The 13,587-nt window shown below is 46.1% G+C and overlaps 1 protein-coding gene across 1 annotated transcript in view; it reads left to right on the top strand.

Moving 5' to 3' along the window:
• LOC105030915 (pyruvate carboxylase, mitochondrial) overlaps positions 1 to 13,587 on the top strand; it is a 202,581-nt gene that overhangs the window by 165,489 nt on the left and 23,505 nt on the right. The window contains exons 15-21 of the mRNA XM_029117567.2: positions 4,145 to 4,266; positions 5,365 to 5,464; positions 6,096 to 6,252; positions 7,326 to 7,427; positions 7,572 to 7,710; positions 8,290 to 8,457; positions 8,541 to 8,622. Of these exons, the coding sequence (XP_028973400.2) occupies positions 4,145 to 4,266; positions 5,365 to 5,464; positions 6,096 to 6,252; positions 7,326 to 7,427; positions 7,572 to 7,710; positions 8,290 to 8,457; positions 8,541 to 8,622 (870 nt within the window). The remainder of the gene's footprint in view (positions 1 to 4,144; positions 4,267 to 5,364; positions 5,465 to 6,095; positions 6,253 to 7,325; positions 7,428 to 7,571; positions 7,711 to 8,289; positions 8,458 to 8,540; positions 8,623 to 13,587) is intronic.

Raw genomic sequence — 13,587 nt, 5'->3', positions numbered from 1 at the left:
GTTGTGTGTGTGTGTGTGTGTTTAAATGGGTTTGTAAATGTGCCAATGTGCATGGTAATTATGGATAAGTAACATGTTTCATTTTATAATCTGTACATCAGTAGTGCTGGTATACTGTACATCAGTAGTGCTGGTATACTGTATATCAGTAGTGCTGGTATACTGTATATTGGTATTGCTGTTATACTGTACATCAGTAGTGCTGGTATACTGTATATCAGTAGTGCTGGTATACTGTATATTGGTATTGCTGGTATACTGTACATCAGTAGTGCTGGTATACTGTACATTGGTATTGCTGGTATACTGTACATCAGTAGTGCTGGTATACTGTATATTGGTATTGCTGGTATACTGTACATCAGTAGTGCTGGTATACTGTATATTGGTATTGCTGGTATACTGTACATCAGTAGTGCTGGTATACTGTACATTGGTATTGCTGGTATACTGTAAATTGGTATAGCTGGTATACTGTACATCAGTAGTGCTGGTATACTGTACATCAGTAGTGCTGGTATACTGTATATCAGTAGTGCTGGTATACTGTATATCGGTGGTGCTGATATACTGTACATCAGTAGTGCTGGTATACTGTACATCAGTAGTGCTGGTATACTGTACATCAGTAGTGCTGGTATACTGTACAACAGTAGTGCTGGTATACTTTACATCAGTAGTGCTGGTATACTGTACATTGGTATTGCTGGTATACTTTACATCAGTAGTGCTGGTATACTGTACATTGGTATTGCTGGTATACTTTACATCAGTAGTGCTGGTATACTGTACAACAGTAGTGCTGGTATACTTTACATCAGTAGTGCTGGTATACTGTACATCAGTAGTGCTGGTATACTGTACATTGGTATTGCTGGTATACTGTACATCAGTAGTGCTGGTATACTGTATATTGGTATTGCTGGTATACTTTACATCAGTAGTGCTGGTATACTGTACAACAGTAGTGCTGGTATACTTTACATCAGTAGTGCTGGTATACTGTACAACAGTAGTGCTGGTATACTGTACATTGGTATTGCTGGTATACTGTACATCAGTAGTGCTGGTATACTGTATATTGGTATTGCTGGTATACTTTACATCAGTAGTGCTGGTATACTGTACAACAGTAGTGCTGGTATACTTTACATCAGTAGTGCTGGTATACTGTACAACAGTAGTGCTGGTATACTGTACATTGGTATTGCTGGTATACTGTACATCAGTAGTGCTGGTATACTGTATATTGGTATTGCTGGTATACTTTACATCAGTAGTGCTGGTATACTGTATATTGGTATTGCTGGTATACTGTACATCAGTAGTGCTGGTATACTGTATATTGGTATTGCTGGTATACTGTACATTGGTATTGCTGGTATACTGTACATTGGTATTGCTGGTATACTGTACATTGGTATTGCTGGTATACTGTACATCGGCAGGTGAGGTGCTGTAACTTGAAATGTTAAATTGAAATGCTAGGTGATGACAAATCCTACCTTTTGCAATTTGTTTTCCAATTTATGAAAAAACAGTACACTCCATTAGGGTAACATGGATTCCCCCGCCAAGACAAAATATGTGGAGTTGCCGGAAAAAGGGAAGACAAATAAAACCAATGTGTAGGCCTCATTACTATGCACTTTATCTAGGTGTGTGTGTGTTTGTGTGTGTGTGTGTAAGAACTGATTTACAATTAGACAAGAAAGGGGAGAGGTACACACACACACACACACACAGCTAGCTAAAGCGCATAGTAATGAGATTTGTAATGTGCTCAGATCCCTTATTTCATTTGGCAAAACGGATTGAGAGAAGAGAAGGATTAGGTAGGTTTATCGCACCGCTTTCCATGAGTGGAGGTAGGACAGGATGGGGCAGAAGTTCTGCATGTTGGCCCATGTTTCATGTCAATGTTGTGTGTGTGTGTGTGTGTGCCTGGATTAAGCAGGGATGTCAGAAAAAGTCACCAGCACATACAACACCTCCCATGGGCATTGTCTTTTAGTGATGTGACCCACTTACACACACACACACACACACAGACAGACATATTCATACAGGCACATACAGGTTCTCATTGTGACTGTCACAGTTGGAGGCTATTGTTTATTCAGTTTTGTCCTCCTCTCCTACTCTGTTCTCCTCTCACCGACACCTCCATCATCCCACCTCCCCTGCTCCCCTGTGGTTCCCTCTCCCCATATCAGCCACTCCTTCCTCCCAGCCCCTCTGCCCCTCTCTTCTCTCCTCCCATTGTTTCTCCTTGGATCCTCGGCCGCGCTGGTGTCAGAGGAGGCGAGGGGGAGGAGGTGCAGTGGGAGGGATGGGGGAGGGGTGTGTGGTCTCTGGTGTTGTTAGGCCGTCCTGGTCGCGGAGACAGCATGTCTGTTTCAAAGCTAATTCCCTGAAATTCAACACATTCTGCCGTAGCAAAGACAAAATGGTGTCACATTTAAGTGATTTTCTTGCCACTACAGATGTTTGTAAAAAAAACCATGTTTTTCGGCTGATTTTCTGGGGTGTTTTCGTTAGAAGAAAGGACAACACCCACTGCCCAATATCCTCCCCTTCTCCTCACCTCTCCTCCCCCTGTTCTCTCCTCCCTCTCTCCTCACCTCTCCTCCCCCTGTTCTCTCCTCCCTCTCTCCTCACCTCTCCTCCCCCTGTTCTCTCCTCCCTCTCTCCTCACCTCTCCTCCCCCTGTTCTCTCCTCTCCCCATAAAAACCCATCCTTTCTGTGTCTTCTCCTACTCCTCTCCTCATATATTCCCCTCTTTCATGATTTCATGCCAGATCAACCCCTTCCTCTTCTCTACACACATTATCCCTGCTTATCTTTCTTTGTCCCCCTCTCCATCTTTACACCCCCTGCCATCCCCGCCCCCTCCATCCCCCCCTCTCTCCATCTCCCCCCTGCTCCTCTCTCCATCTTCCCCCTCTCTCCATCTCCCCTCCGTCTCTCTCCATCTCCCCCCAACCCGCCCCTCTCTCCATCTCCCTCCTGCTCCTCTCTCCATCTTCCCTCTCTCTCTCCATCCCTCCCCCTGTCTCTCTCTTCATCTTTTCTCCTCCTTTCTTCCTCAGGTCCTACAAGGTGACTGTTCATGTGACATATTGATGTTCTTGTTGATTACTCAATTGATTGCTTGATAAATTGTTTGCTTGATTATTGATCACATAAATCTCCAGACAACAAATCTCCCCCACCCACCCCAGGTGAGTCTCCGTTCGGCTCGCATCAACACTTTGTCCTGTGGAAATGAGCCCAGGGATGAGCCTGTCATGGAAGATTTTCACCACTTTCCCCAATGCAGTAAAACAGGAACTGGCTGTCATTTGAGCAATTGAGGATAATTTTTGTGATTGTAAAAACAAATCGCAAAAGCTAAATCAGACGAATATGTAAATAATTTGTTTCACTGTAAAACCGTTAAATCCTTGAAAAACGGCATGTCCTCCTCTCTGCCTGAGAAGTGTCTGTAGACTCTGGCCCCATTACTGATAAAATGTTTATCTTCAATGCATTTAATCATCACTTTATCTCAGCGTGCTATCATTTGGACGGAACATCTACGGCTTCTCTCCCTCGTGTGTGTTAGGGCTAAATGCTGATAAGGTTTTCTTTCCCTGCAACACAACCTGGAAAATAGTAGTCTAGGTTTTTCTTTTCAGCAATTCTCAGTTAAAGGTGTCCTTGATGTCTTGCTTAGCTACGGGCCCATAGAAATCCACAGGGGCGGACCAACATGACCCAGGTCTGCTTGTGTGCAGTTCTTTTTAACCCATATTTTAAAATGCGGGTCTCGGGGGAGACTCTTACAGTGTGGAAAGATGCTTTTGTGGCCGGGAACACTAGTAAACATGGCCGCTGTGCGCCGACTGCAATGCTGCCTTATCGAGATTTCACAAGGATTGGTGAAGGTTCAGTGGTGTTTTAATTGAGTGCAGTGCTGGAGGATTTGCTCGGGGCCACGCTGTGTCTCTCTTGAATGGAGGAATTGGATGCTCGCTGAAATGTTTTTTAACGTGTCGCTGTGTTGTCGTCTAGGTAACGCAAAAAAAAAGAAGAGTTTGCTCTTTCTCTTTCCTCTGAACAATTGGAGGTAAAATGAATTGGTTAATTGACCTATTGCAGGTGAGCCCCCGTTAGGGTTTCGTGATGTCCTCCTCCGCGAAGGTCCGGAGGGCTTTGCCAAGGCAGTGAGGGCTCATCCTGGACTGCTACTCATGGACACCACCTTCAGAGATGCGCACCAGGTAGGTTGTAGGAACCGACCCGCACAGGTGGACCTATCAGAGGAACAGACCCACACAGGTCGATTCTACTGCAACCACTACTACTATATTAAACTACCACTACTACTATAAAAACTAAACTACCACTACTGCTATTTTAAACTACCACCACTACTATATAAATTACCACTACTACTATATTAAACTACCACTACTACTATATAAACTAAACTAGCACTACTACTATTTAAACTAAACTACCACTACTACTATATTAAACTACCACTGCTACTATATAAACTGAACTAAACTACCACTACTACTATATAAACTAAACTACCACTACTACTATATTAAACTACCACTACTACTATCTAAACTAAACTACCACTACTACTATTTTAAACTACCACCACTACTATATAAACTACCACTACTACTATATAAACTACCACTACTGCTATATAAACTAAACCACCACTACTACTATATTAAACTACCACTACTACTATATAAACTGAACTACCACTACTACTATATAAACTACCACTACAATTATTTAAACTAAACTACCACAACTACTATATTAAACTACCACTACTACTATCTAAACTAAACTACCACAACTACTATATAAACTCAACTACCCGCTACTACTATATAAACTAAACTACCGCTACTACTATATAAACCAAACTTCCACCACTACTATATAAACTACCACTACTACTATATAAACTACCACTACTACTATATAAACTACCACTGCTACTATATAAACTAATCTACCACTACTACTATATAAACTACCACTACTACTATATAAACTACCTCTACCACTATATAAACTACCATCACTACTATATAAACTAAACTACCTTTACCACTATATAAACTACCACCACTACTATATAAACTAAACTACCTTTACCACTATATAAACTACCACAGCTACTATATAAACTACCACTACTACTATATACACTACTATACAAACTAAACTACCACTACTACTTTAATAACTATCACTACTACTATATAAACTACTACTACTATTATATAAACTACCACTGCTACTATATAAACTACTATTCACTTGTTATGCTACCGCCTCCCCAGTCCCTCTTGGCCACCAGAGTGCGTACCCAGGATCTGAAGAAGATAGCTCCGTACGTCTCCCACAACTTCAGCAACCTGTTCAGTCTGGAGAACTGGGGAGGTCAGTACTGGGGCCAATTCATTTCACACACTATGTGGCAGTTCTGTTTAGTTTAACTGGAGGAATAGTTTCCACTGGACCGCTGAGAGCAGCCAGTGCAAGGTATAGAAAATATCACTGGAACAGCTCGGGGTCCCCGACAAGAGGCTGGAGAACCACAGTCATGAAGATACATTACAGTTACTTTATGAGCAACTTGTTTACATTATCAGTATGCCTTTCTGTTTATTTCTCTCTCACTTCCTCCATCTCCATGTCCTTGCATCTTGTTCACTCTCCTTCAGCTCAGATGTTCAGCACATGTACTGATCATGCAGCTCCTTCCTCTCCTTCTCTTTGTCTCCCGCCCTCCCATCCCTCTCTCCCTGTCTTTCTCTCTCTGTTCCTGTCTCCCCCTCCCGCCCTCCCATTCCTTTCTCTCTCTGTTCCTGTCTCCCCCTCCCGCCCTCCCATTCCTCTCTCTCTGTTCCTGTCTCCCCCTCCCTCTCTCCCTGTCTTTCTCTCTCTGTTCCTGTCTCCCCATCCCTCTCTCCCTGTCTCTCTTTCTCTGTCCCTTCTGTGTATCTCTCACTCTCTGTTTGTATTCATTTCTGTATTCTTTGTGTGCGTGTGTGTGTGTGTGTGTGTCTAGGAGCTACCTTTGATGTGGCGATGCGTTTCCTGTATGAGTGTCCATGGAAGAGGCTTCAGGAGCTGCGTTCCCTGGTCCCCAATGTCCCCTTCCAGATGCTGCTGCGCGGAGCCAACGCTGTGGGTTATACCAACTACCCTGATAACACAGTGTTCAGGTGAGAACCAACTACCCTGATAACACAGTGTTCAGGTGAGAACCAACTACCCTGATAACACAGTGTTCAGGTGAGTACCAACTACCCTGATAAAACAGTGTTCAGGTGAGAACCAACTACCCTGATAACACAGTGTTCAGGTGAGAACCAACTACCCTGATAACACAGTGTTCAGGTGAGAACCAACTACCCTGATAACACAGTGTTCAGACACACACACACACACACAGAGACACACACACACACAGAGACACACAAACAGACACACACAAACACAGACACACACTGTGATGGCAATTTCATCGATCAGACTCTTAAAGGAGGAAGTACAGTGACAAAATTCTCTTGGCATAATTATGTTTTATTTGCAAATAGAGAGAAGCGTCAAACGCTTACAAACATAATCATCTGAGGAGTCTCTAACTTAATACTAATAATAATAATAATAATGAACAGTCTGTATTTTTTGAGGAAAAAGGGGTGTGGTAAGTTGCTGTCCTAACTCAACAGAACACATTCCCTTTGTTCTATTACTACCTAGGCTTCACACAAGGGGCAGGCTGTCCTCCCTCACATGGGTATCCTTCTCAACTCCTGAGGAGTCACAATGTCTGGACAATCAACAGATAGACACTAAAGGGTTATACAGATTTACTGATTTACGAGTAACCCTCTAAACTGTTGGTGCCGGTCAAGGATGCCCCCTAGGCAAACACCAGATCCCTCTCTAACATATTCCTTTTCTCATCCAAACATGGGGGCTCGGTACCTTTAAGAGACACATAAACACACACACACACAGAGACACACACACACACCCAGAGACACACACATAGACACATACCGAGACACACACACAGAGACACACGCACAGAGACACAAACACACACAGAGACACACGCAGAGATACACACACACACACACACACACACACACACACAGAAACACGCAACAGACACACGCAGAGACACACACACACACACACGCTCGGACACACACATGCAGGGACACCATTTTTAGTTGGCTATGGAGAATGGAATGATTATCTTGATCATTTTTGCCCCCCCCCCCAGGTTTTGTGAGGTTGCCAAGGAGAATGGGATGGATATCTTCCGGGTGTTTGACTCGTTGAACTATCTCCCCAACATGTTGCTGGGGATGGAGGCAGCAGGGAGGTCAGTCTGATGTCGCCTCTGACCACGTCTGTTTATGTCAACCTTCTGATCTTCAACGCATTAACACGCTGTCATCATCTCCATCACCACGCTGACTTCCTGTCCCCCCCTAATCCCCACGGCGACGGTGCTTCTGGTTTCCAGGGCGGGCGGTGTTGTGGAGGCCGCCATCTCCTACACCGGAGACGTGTCCGACCCCATGAGACAGAAATACTCTCTGGAGTACTATGTCCACCTGGCCGATGAGCTGATGAAGGCTGGCACACACATTCTGTGTATTAAGGTCAGGACAGAGGGCGTGGACGCACGCACACACACTAAACACACACACACACGCACTAAACACACACACACACACACACACTAAACACACACACACGCACACAGAAAGTAAACCGAAGTCAGTGGTAATTCCTCCTTTTAGAGCATTGCTTTCTGAATTGACTGGACAAGAAAAGGAATTGCTCTTTAACCCCGATCTGCATTTAACTACGTTAACATTCAGTCAGAGACTCTACACACACACACACACACACACACACACACACACTAAACACACTCACCCACACACACACACACACTAAACACACACACTAAACACAAACACACACTAAACACACACACTAAACGCACTAAACACTCACACACACTAAACACACACGCTAAACACACACTAAACACACACTAAACACACACTAAACACACACACTAAACACACACACTAAACACACACACACACTAAACACACACACTAAACACACACACTAAACACACACACACTAAACACACACACTAAACAAAAAAGACTATACAAACAAGATTGGTATCGGTCTGTCTTTGTCTTTCCCTCCGTCCTCTCCAGGACATGGCAGGATTGCTGAAGCCCGAGTCCAGTCGTCTCCTGATCGGTGCGCTGCGGGATCGTTTTCCCGACGTTCCAATCCACGTGCACACACACGACACGGCTGGCGCTGGAGTGGCGGCCATGTTGGCGTGTGCCGAGGCCGGCGCTGATGTGGTGGATGTAGCCGTGCGTATCATTCACACACACACGTATACACACACACGCACATACACACAAACACACACACACTGACCTGTATGATGTCTCAGGTGGACTCCATGGCCGGGATGACATCACAGCCCAGCATGGGAGCGGTGGTGGCCTGCACCAAGGGAACCTCACTCAACACCGGTACGTGACTGGTCCACAGCCCCTGTCAATCAAAACAAATGTTCTCTGTAGGCCGATCACGGTATTGAAGAGATCCTGTCCACTGAATCGGCCCAAAATGATTGGTTCACCTGTTTTGGCAAACCGTACCCAAAGTCACCATGCCAGCAGATACATGTAACCGACTGTTGTGTCTGGCTTGTTCTACTGCAGAATGTCTGCCTGCCTCTCTGTCTGCCTGCCTATCTGTCTGCCTGCCTTTCTGCCTGTCTGTCTGGGAATTAGTTATTAGAAAACCACAATAATGAATGCATCTTATAAGTTGCAGCAGCATCTAGTTACCAGCTTTTCGCTCCTCCGTGAAGGACATGTGGGAGCTTGTTGCTCTGCCAGACACTGTACTCCCCTTGATCAGGTTGTTTTTTGCTTGCTACTGTATCTAGCGTTCTCAGTTCAGAGGTTGTGTGCACGGCGATCTCAGTTCAGAGGGCGTGTGCGCGTCAGCCTGTGTATGTTAGGACAAGCCCGGTGTGTCGTTCAACACACGCCACTGAATAAATCGAACCCGATTCAGGTAAAACCTTGTGGACCGTTACTGGGGAGGCCAAGGTAAAAAAACATGAAACCAATATTGTCCATCTGACTCACCTTCGTTGACCGCGGTTGAAGAGAACCAACCGACAGTCGTTGAAAATCAACCGGCATTGGTTGACGGACGGCCAAGCTCCGCCCCTGGACGCGGATGATGGACAGGCTGACCTAGGGGGGCCGGCGATGTGTTCCACGTCAAGGCAACCTGCTGACGTAGAACCAGAGAGCATCTGGGTAATGTAGTTCTGGTTGTGTCCCTTAATTTGGTTTCATCCTGATGAACTGAATGTGCCGGTCGTCAGTTTGTCGGGCGTGCGAACTCGGCCCCGGGACACACTTTGCGCAGCTCTTCGTCACGATATGGGGTGATTCGCTTCATTGGAGGCGTTGCCAAGAAGTAATTTTCTTAGCCCGCATTTGACCTGAATGTGCCTGCAGGAGAATCTTCCAGAGTTCTGCGTTCTGGGTGTCAGTTTTGTTTGAGGACCACACACTGAACGCCAGTTCAATGACACATTCATAACATTTTAGCCAGGTCTATGTTTCAACTTAAATTAGCTTTTCATTGGCATAGATGGCTCTGCATGTTCTCTCTCTGTTCATCCAATTACCCATTTAATTGACTGCAGTGTCAGTAGTACTATATCTATATATATATATATATATATATATATGAGTGTTTTTCACCAATTGATAACTTTGGTCTTACTCCGAGATTCGGCTCTTCCCTGGAAAATCATTATTTCTCTCTCAACTGAAACCTGTTTCTCTGAACACAATATAAATGAGTCCAACAAGACCACAAGCTGATGCTGTTGCTCAACACCAGCCACACACTAACTGAGGCCATAGGAGGTCATTTGAACTCTGCCCAGCTACTCCCCGTTGTTATGAAAAAATATATATTTGATTGTTTAACGAACCCTAACGGGAGATTAATGCTATTTGACCTGTTGACTGCTTCTGCAGTGAGATCTCAGAGCTTCACATTAGTGTTACAGGGGTTAACCGTCTCTGGATGAGGTGAACATTTAGTTACGCCTCTTCGGTATGCACAATAGCGAGTAAAGGTTTATGTACTTTTACGGTGGGTTAGGTTGAGGAACGTTTAGGTAACCCAAAGATTCGTTCAGGGGTTTTTTGGCCACTGGTTGTGAAAGTGGTGCTGTCGAAGCATAACGGGTCCCTTAAAATTGTGCACCATGTTCAACATTAAATCCACATGCCAGTTGTTTTTGCCAGTAAGGGAAGGGCTGACAATAAACGTACAGAGGAGTGAATCTGATCCGGTGAGCCGGGATGATTAATTTGTTTGTCACACATCAGCCATCCCTATCGGCTGCACCTTAGTGAGTCACAAGCATGAGAGTGATACCAGCAGGACACAGCACCTGACGTGACGTGAAGAGACAAAGGGGGGGGGGGGGGGGTTAAGGAGATGATGAAGAGGTTGGTGGGAGATGATGAAGAGTAAGGTGGAGGAAGAGGAGAAGGGGGCTCTGAAATTGGCATTGGAGGTGTTTGCACAAAGTAGAAGAGAAAGGTTGAAGAGAAATGGGGGAGACAGAGTGGAATGGAGGGAGGGGAAGTGTGGGTTGAAAATGGGGGAATGAAGAGAGAGAGAGTGAGAGAGAGACGTGCTGAAGGAGAGACGTGTGGAGGGGAAGAGGGACGTGGGGAGTTCCAACGCTCAGTTCAGTCACACCTGACTGATGATGCATCTCCTTCTGTCTCTGTGTTCTCACCTCCAGCTCCTTCCTCCTCCCTCCTCCTGCCACACAAAGAGGCGTGTGCGTGGTCACCCGTGTGTTTGTGTCGTCGTGTTTGTGTCCGTGTGTCACAGAGACTCGGGATCAACGTCTATATTAGACGTTTGTCCAGGTGGGAAAGAACACTGTTACATGGCCAGAGGCGATGGTGAGCTGTCGCATTTAAATAGACTGGCCGTTTGCTGAAGGGGTTGTGGACGCTGGCGGTGGAGGGACGGTTTACCAGACCGTTGTGGATGCTGGCGGTGGAGGGACGGTTTACCAGACCGTTGTGGACGGTGGAGGGACGGTTTACTAGACCGTTGTGGATGCTGGAGGGAAGGTTTACTAGACCGTTGTGGATGCTGGCGGTGGAGGGACGGTTTACCAGACCGTTGTGGACGGTGGAGGGACGGTTTACCAGACCGTTGTGGACGGTGGAGGGACGGTTTACCAGACCGTTGTGGACGGTGGAGGGAAGGTTTGCTAGACCGTTGTGGATGCTGGAGGGAAGGTTTGCTAGACCGTTGTGGACGGTGGAGGGAATGTTTGCTAGACCGTTGTGGACGGTGGAGGGACGGTTTGCTAGACCGTTGTGGACGGTGGAGGGACGGTTTGCTAGACCGTTGTGGACGGTGGAGGGAAGGTTTGCTAGACCGTTGTGGACGGTGGAGGGACGGTTTGCTAGACTGTTGTGGATGCTGGAGGGACGGTTTACTAGACCGTTGTGGACGGTGGAGGGACGGTTTACTAGACCGTTGTGGATGGTGGAAAGACGGTATGCTAGACCGTTGTGGACGGTGGAAAGACGGTTTACCAGACCGTTGTGGACGGTGGAGGGACGGTGGAGGGACGGTTTGCTAGACCGTTGTGGATGCTGGAGGGACAGTTTGCTAGACTGTTGTGGACGGTGGAGGGACGGTTTACTAGACCGTTGTGGATGCTGGAGGGAAGGTTTGCTAGACCGTTGTGGACGGTGGAGGGAAGGTTTGCTAGACCGTTGTGGACGGTGGAGGGACGGTTTGCTAGACCGTTGTGGACGGTGGAGGGACGGTTTGCTAGACCGTTGTGGACGGTGGAGGGACGGTTTGCTAGACCGTTGTGGACGGTGGAGGGACGGTTTGCTAGACCGTTGTGGACGGTGGAGGGACGGTTTGCTAGACCGTTGTGGACGGTGGAGGGACGATTTGCTAGACCGTTGTGGATGGTGGAGGGACGGTTTACTAGACCGTTGTGGACGGTGGAAAGACGGTTTGCTAGACCGTTGTGGACGGTGGAAAGGCGGTTCGCTAGACCGTTGTGGACGGTGGAGGGACGGTTTGCTAGACCGTTGTGGATGGTGGAGGGACGGTTTACTAGACCGTTGTGGACGGTGGAAAGACGGTTTGCTAGACCGTTGTGGACGGTGGAAAGGCGGTTTGCTAGACCGTTGTGGACGGTGGAGGGACGGTTTGCTAGACTGTTGTGGATGCTGGAGGGACGGTTTGCTAGACCGTTGTGGACGGTGGAGGGACGGTTTGCTAGACCGTTGTGGACGGACAATATAGAATACAGTCAACTAAATAGAGGAAGGGTAGCTACAGTAGCTAACTGCTTGAATAAGTGCTTCTGTTTTTGATGATTGTGCATTTCTTAATAGCTCGCTAACTTGACATTTTAAGAACTTTGTCGTACCCAGGAAAGAGAAAGTTCTGCAGGAAAATGCAAAGTGCAATTACAAATAATAGCAAGCTAGTATCTCATTATGCATTCTCATGTTGTTTTTATTTGATTCCTAAAAATAGTCAGCCTGTTGGGTGCTGATTGCAATAATTAATGTAGCCCAGACTAAAGACAGTGTCTAGCTAGCTTTGTGACTTCACTACCTACTGGCATGTTACATAATCCTATAATTTCACATTTGGATCATCAGATTCACAACGAAGCTCACCTCTAGGGAACATGGCGCCAAACTTCAGATGGGCCTGGACATGCACTGGCTTGAGCAGGGGACCTTGCATGCACTGCAGGATTTTAATCCATGTCGGCGTAATGTGTTACTAATGGTTTTCTTTGAGACTGTGGTCCCAGCTCTCTTCAGGTCATTGACCAGGTCCTGCCGTGTAGTTCTGGGCTGATCCCTCACCTTCCTCATGATCATTGATGCCCCACGAGGTGAGATCTTGCATGGAGCCCCAGACTGAGGGAGATTGACCGTCATCTTGAACTTCTTCCTTTTTCTAATAATTGTGCCAAAAATTGTTGCCTTCTCACCAAGCTGCTTGCCTATTGTCCTATAGCCCATCCCAGCCTTGTGCAGGTCTAGAACTTTATCCTTGATGTCCTTACACAGCTCTCTGGTCTTGGCCATTGTGGAGAGGTTGGAGTCTGTTTGATTGAGCGTGTGGACAGGTGTCTTTTATACAGGTAATGAGTTCAAACAGGTGCCGTTAATACAGGTAATGAGTGGAGAACAGGAGGGCTTCTTAAAGAAAAACTAACAGGTCTGTGAAAGCCGTAATTCTTACTTGTTGGTAGGTGATCAAATACTTATGTCATGCAATAAAATGAAAATTAATTATTTAAAAATCATTTAATGTGATTTTCTGGATTTTTGTTTTAGATTCTGTCTCACAGTTGAAGTGTACCTATGATAAACATTACAGAC

Source organism: Esox lucius, chromosome 24, assembly GCF_011004845.1.
Source record: "Esox lucius isolate fEsoLuc1 chromosome 24, fEsoLuc1.pri, whole genome shotgun sequence".
NCBI classification, from domain to species: Eukaryota; Metazoa; Chordata; class Actinopteri; order Esociformes; family Esocidae; genus Esox; species Esox lucius.
Note: the sequence above shows the minus strand (reverse complement) of the source record. Positions and strands in the feature narration are given on the sequence as shown.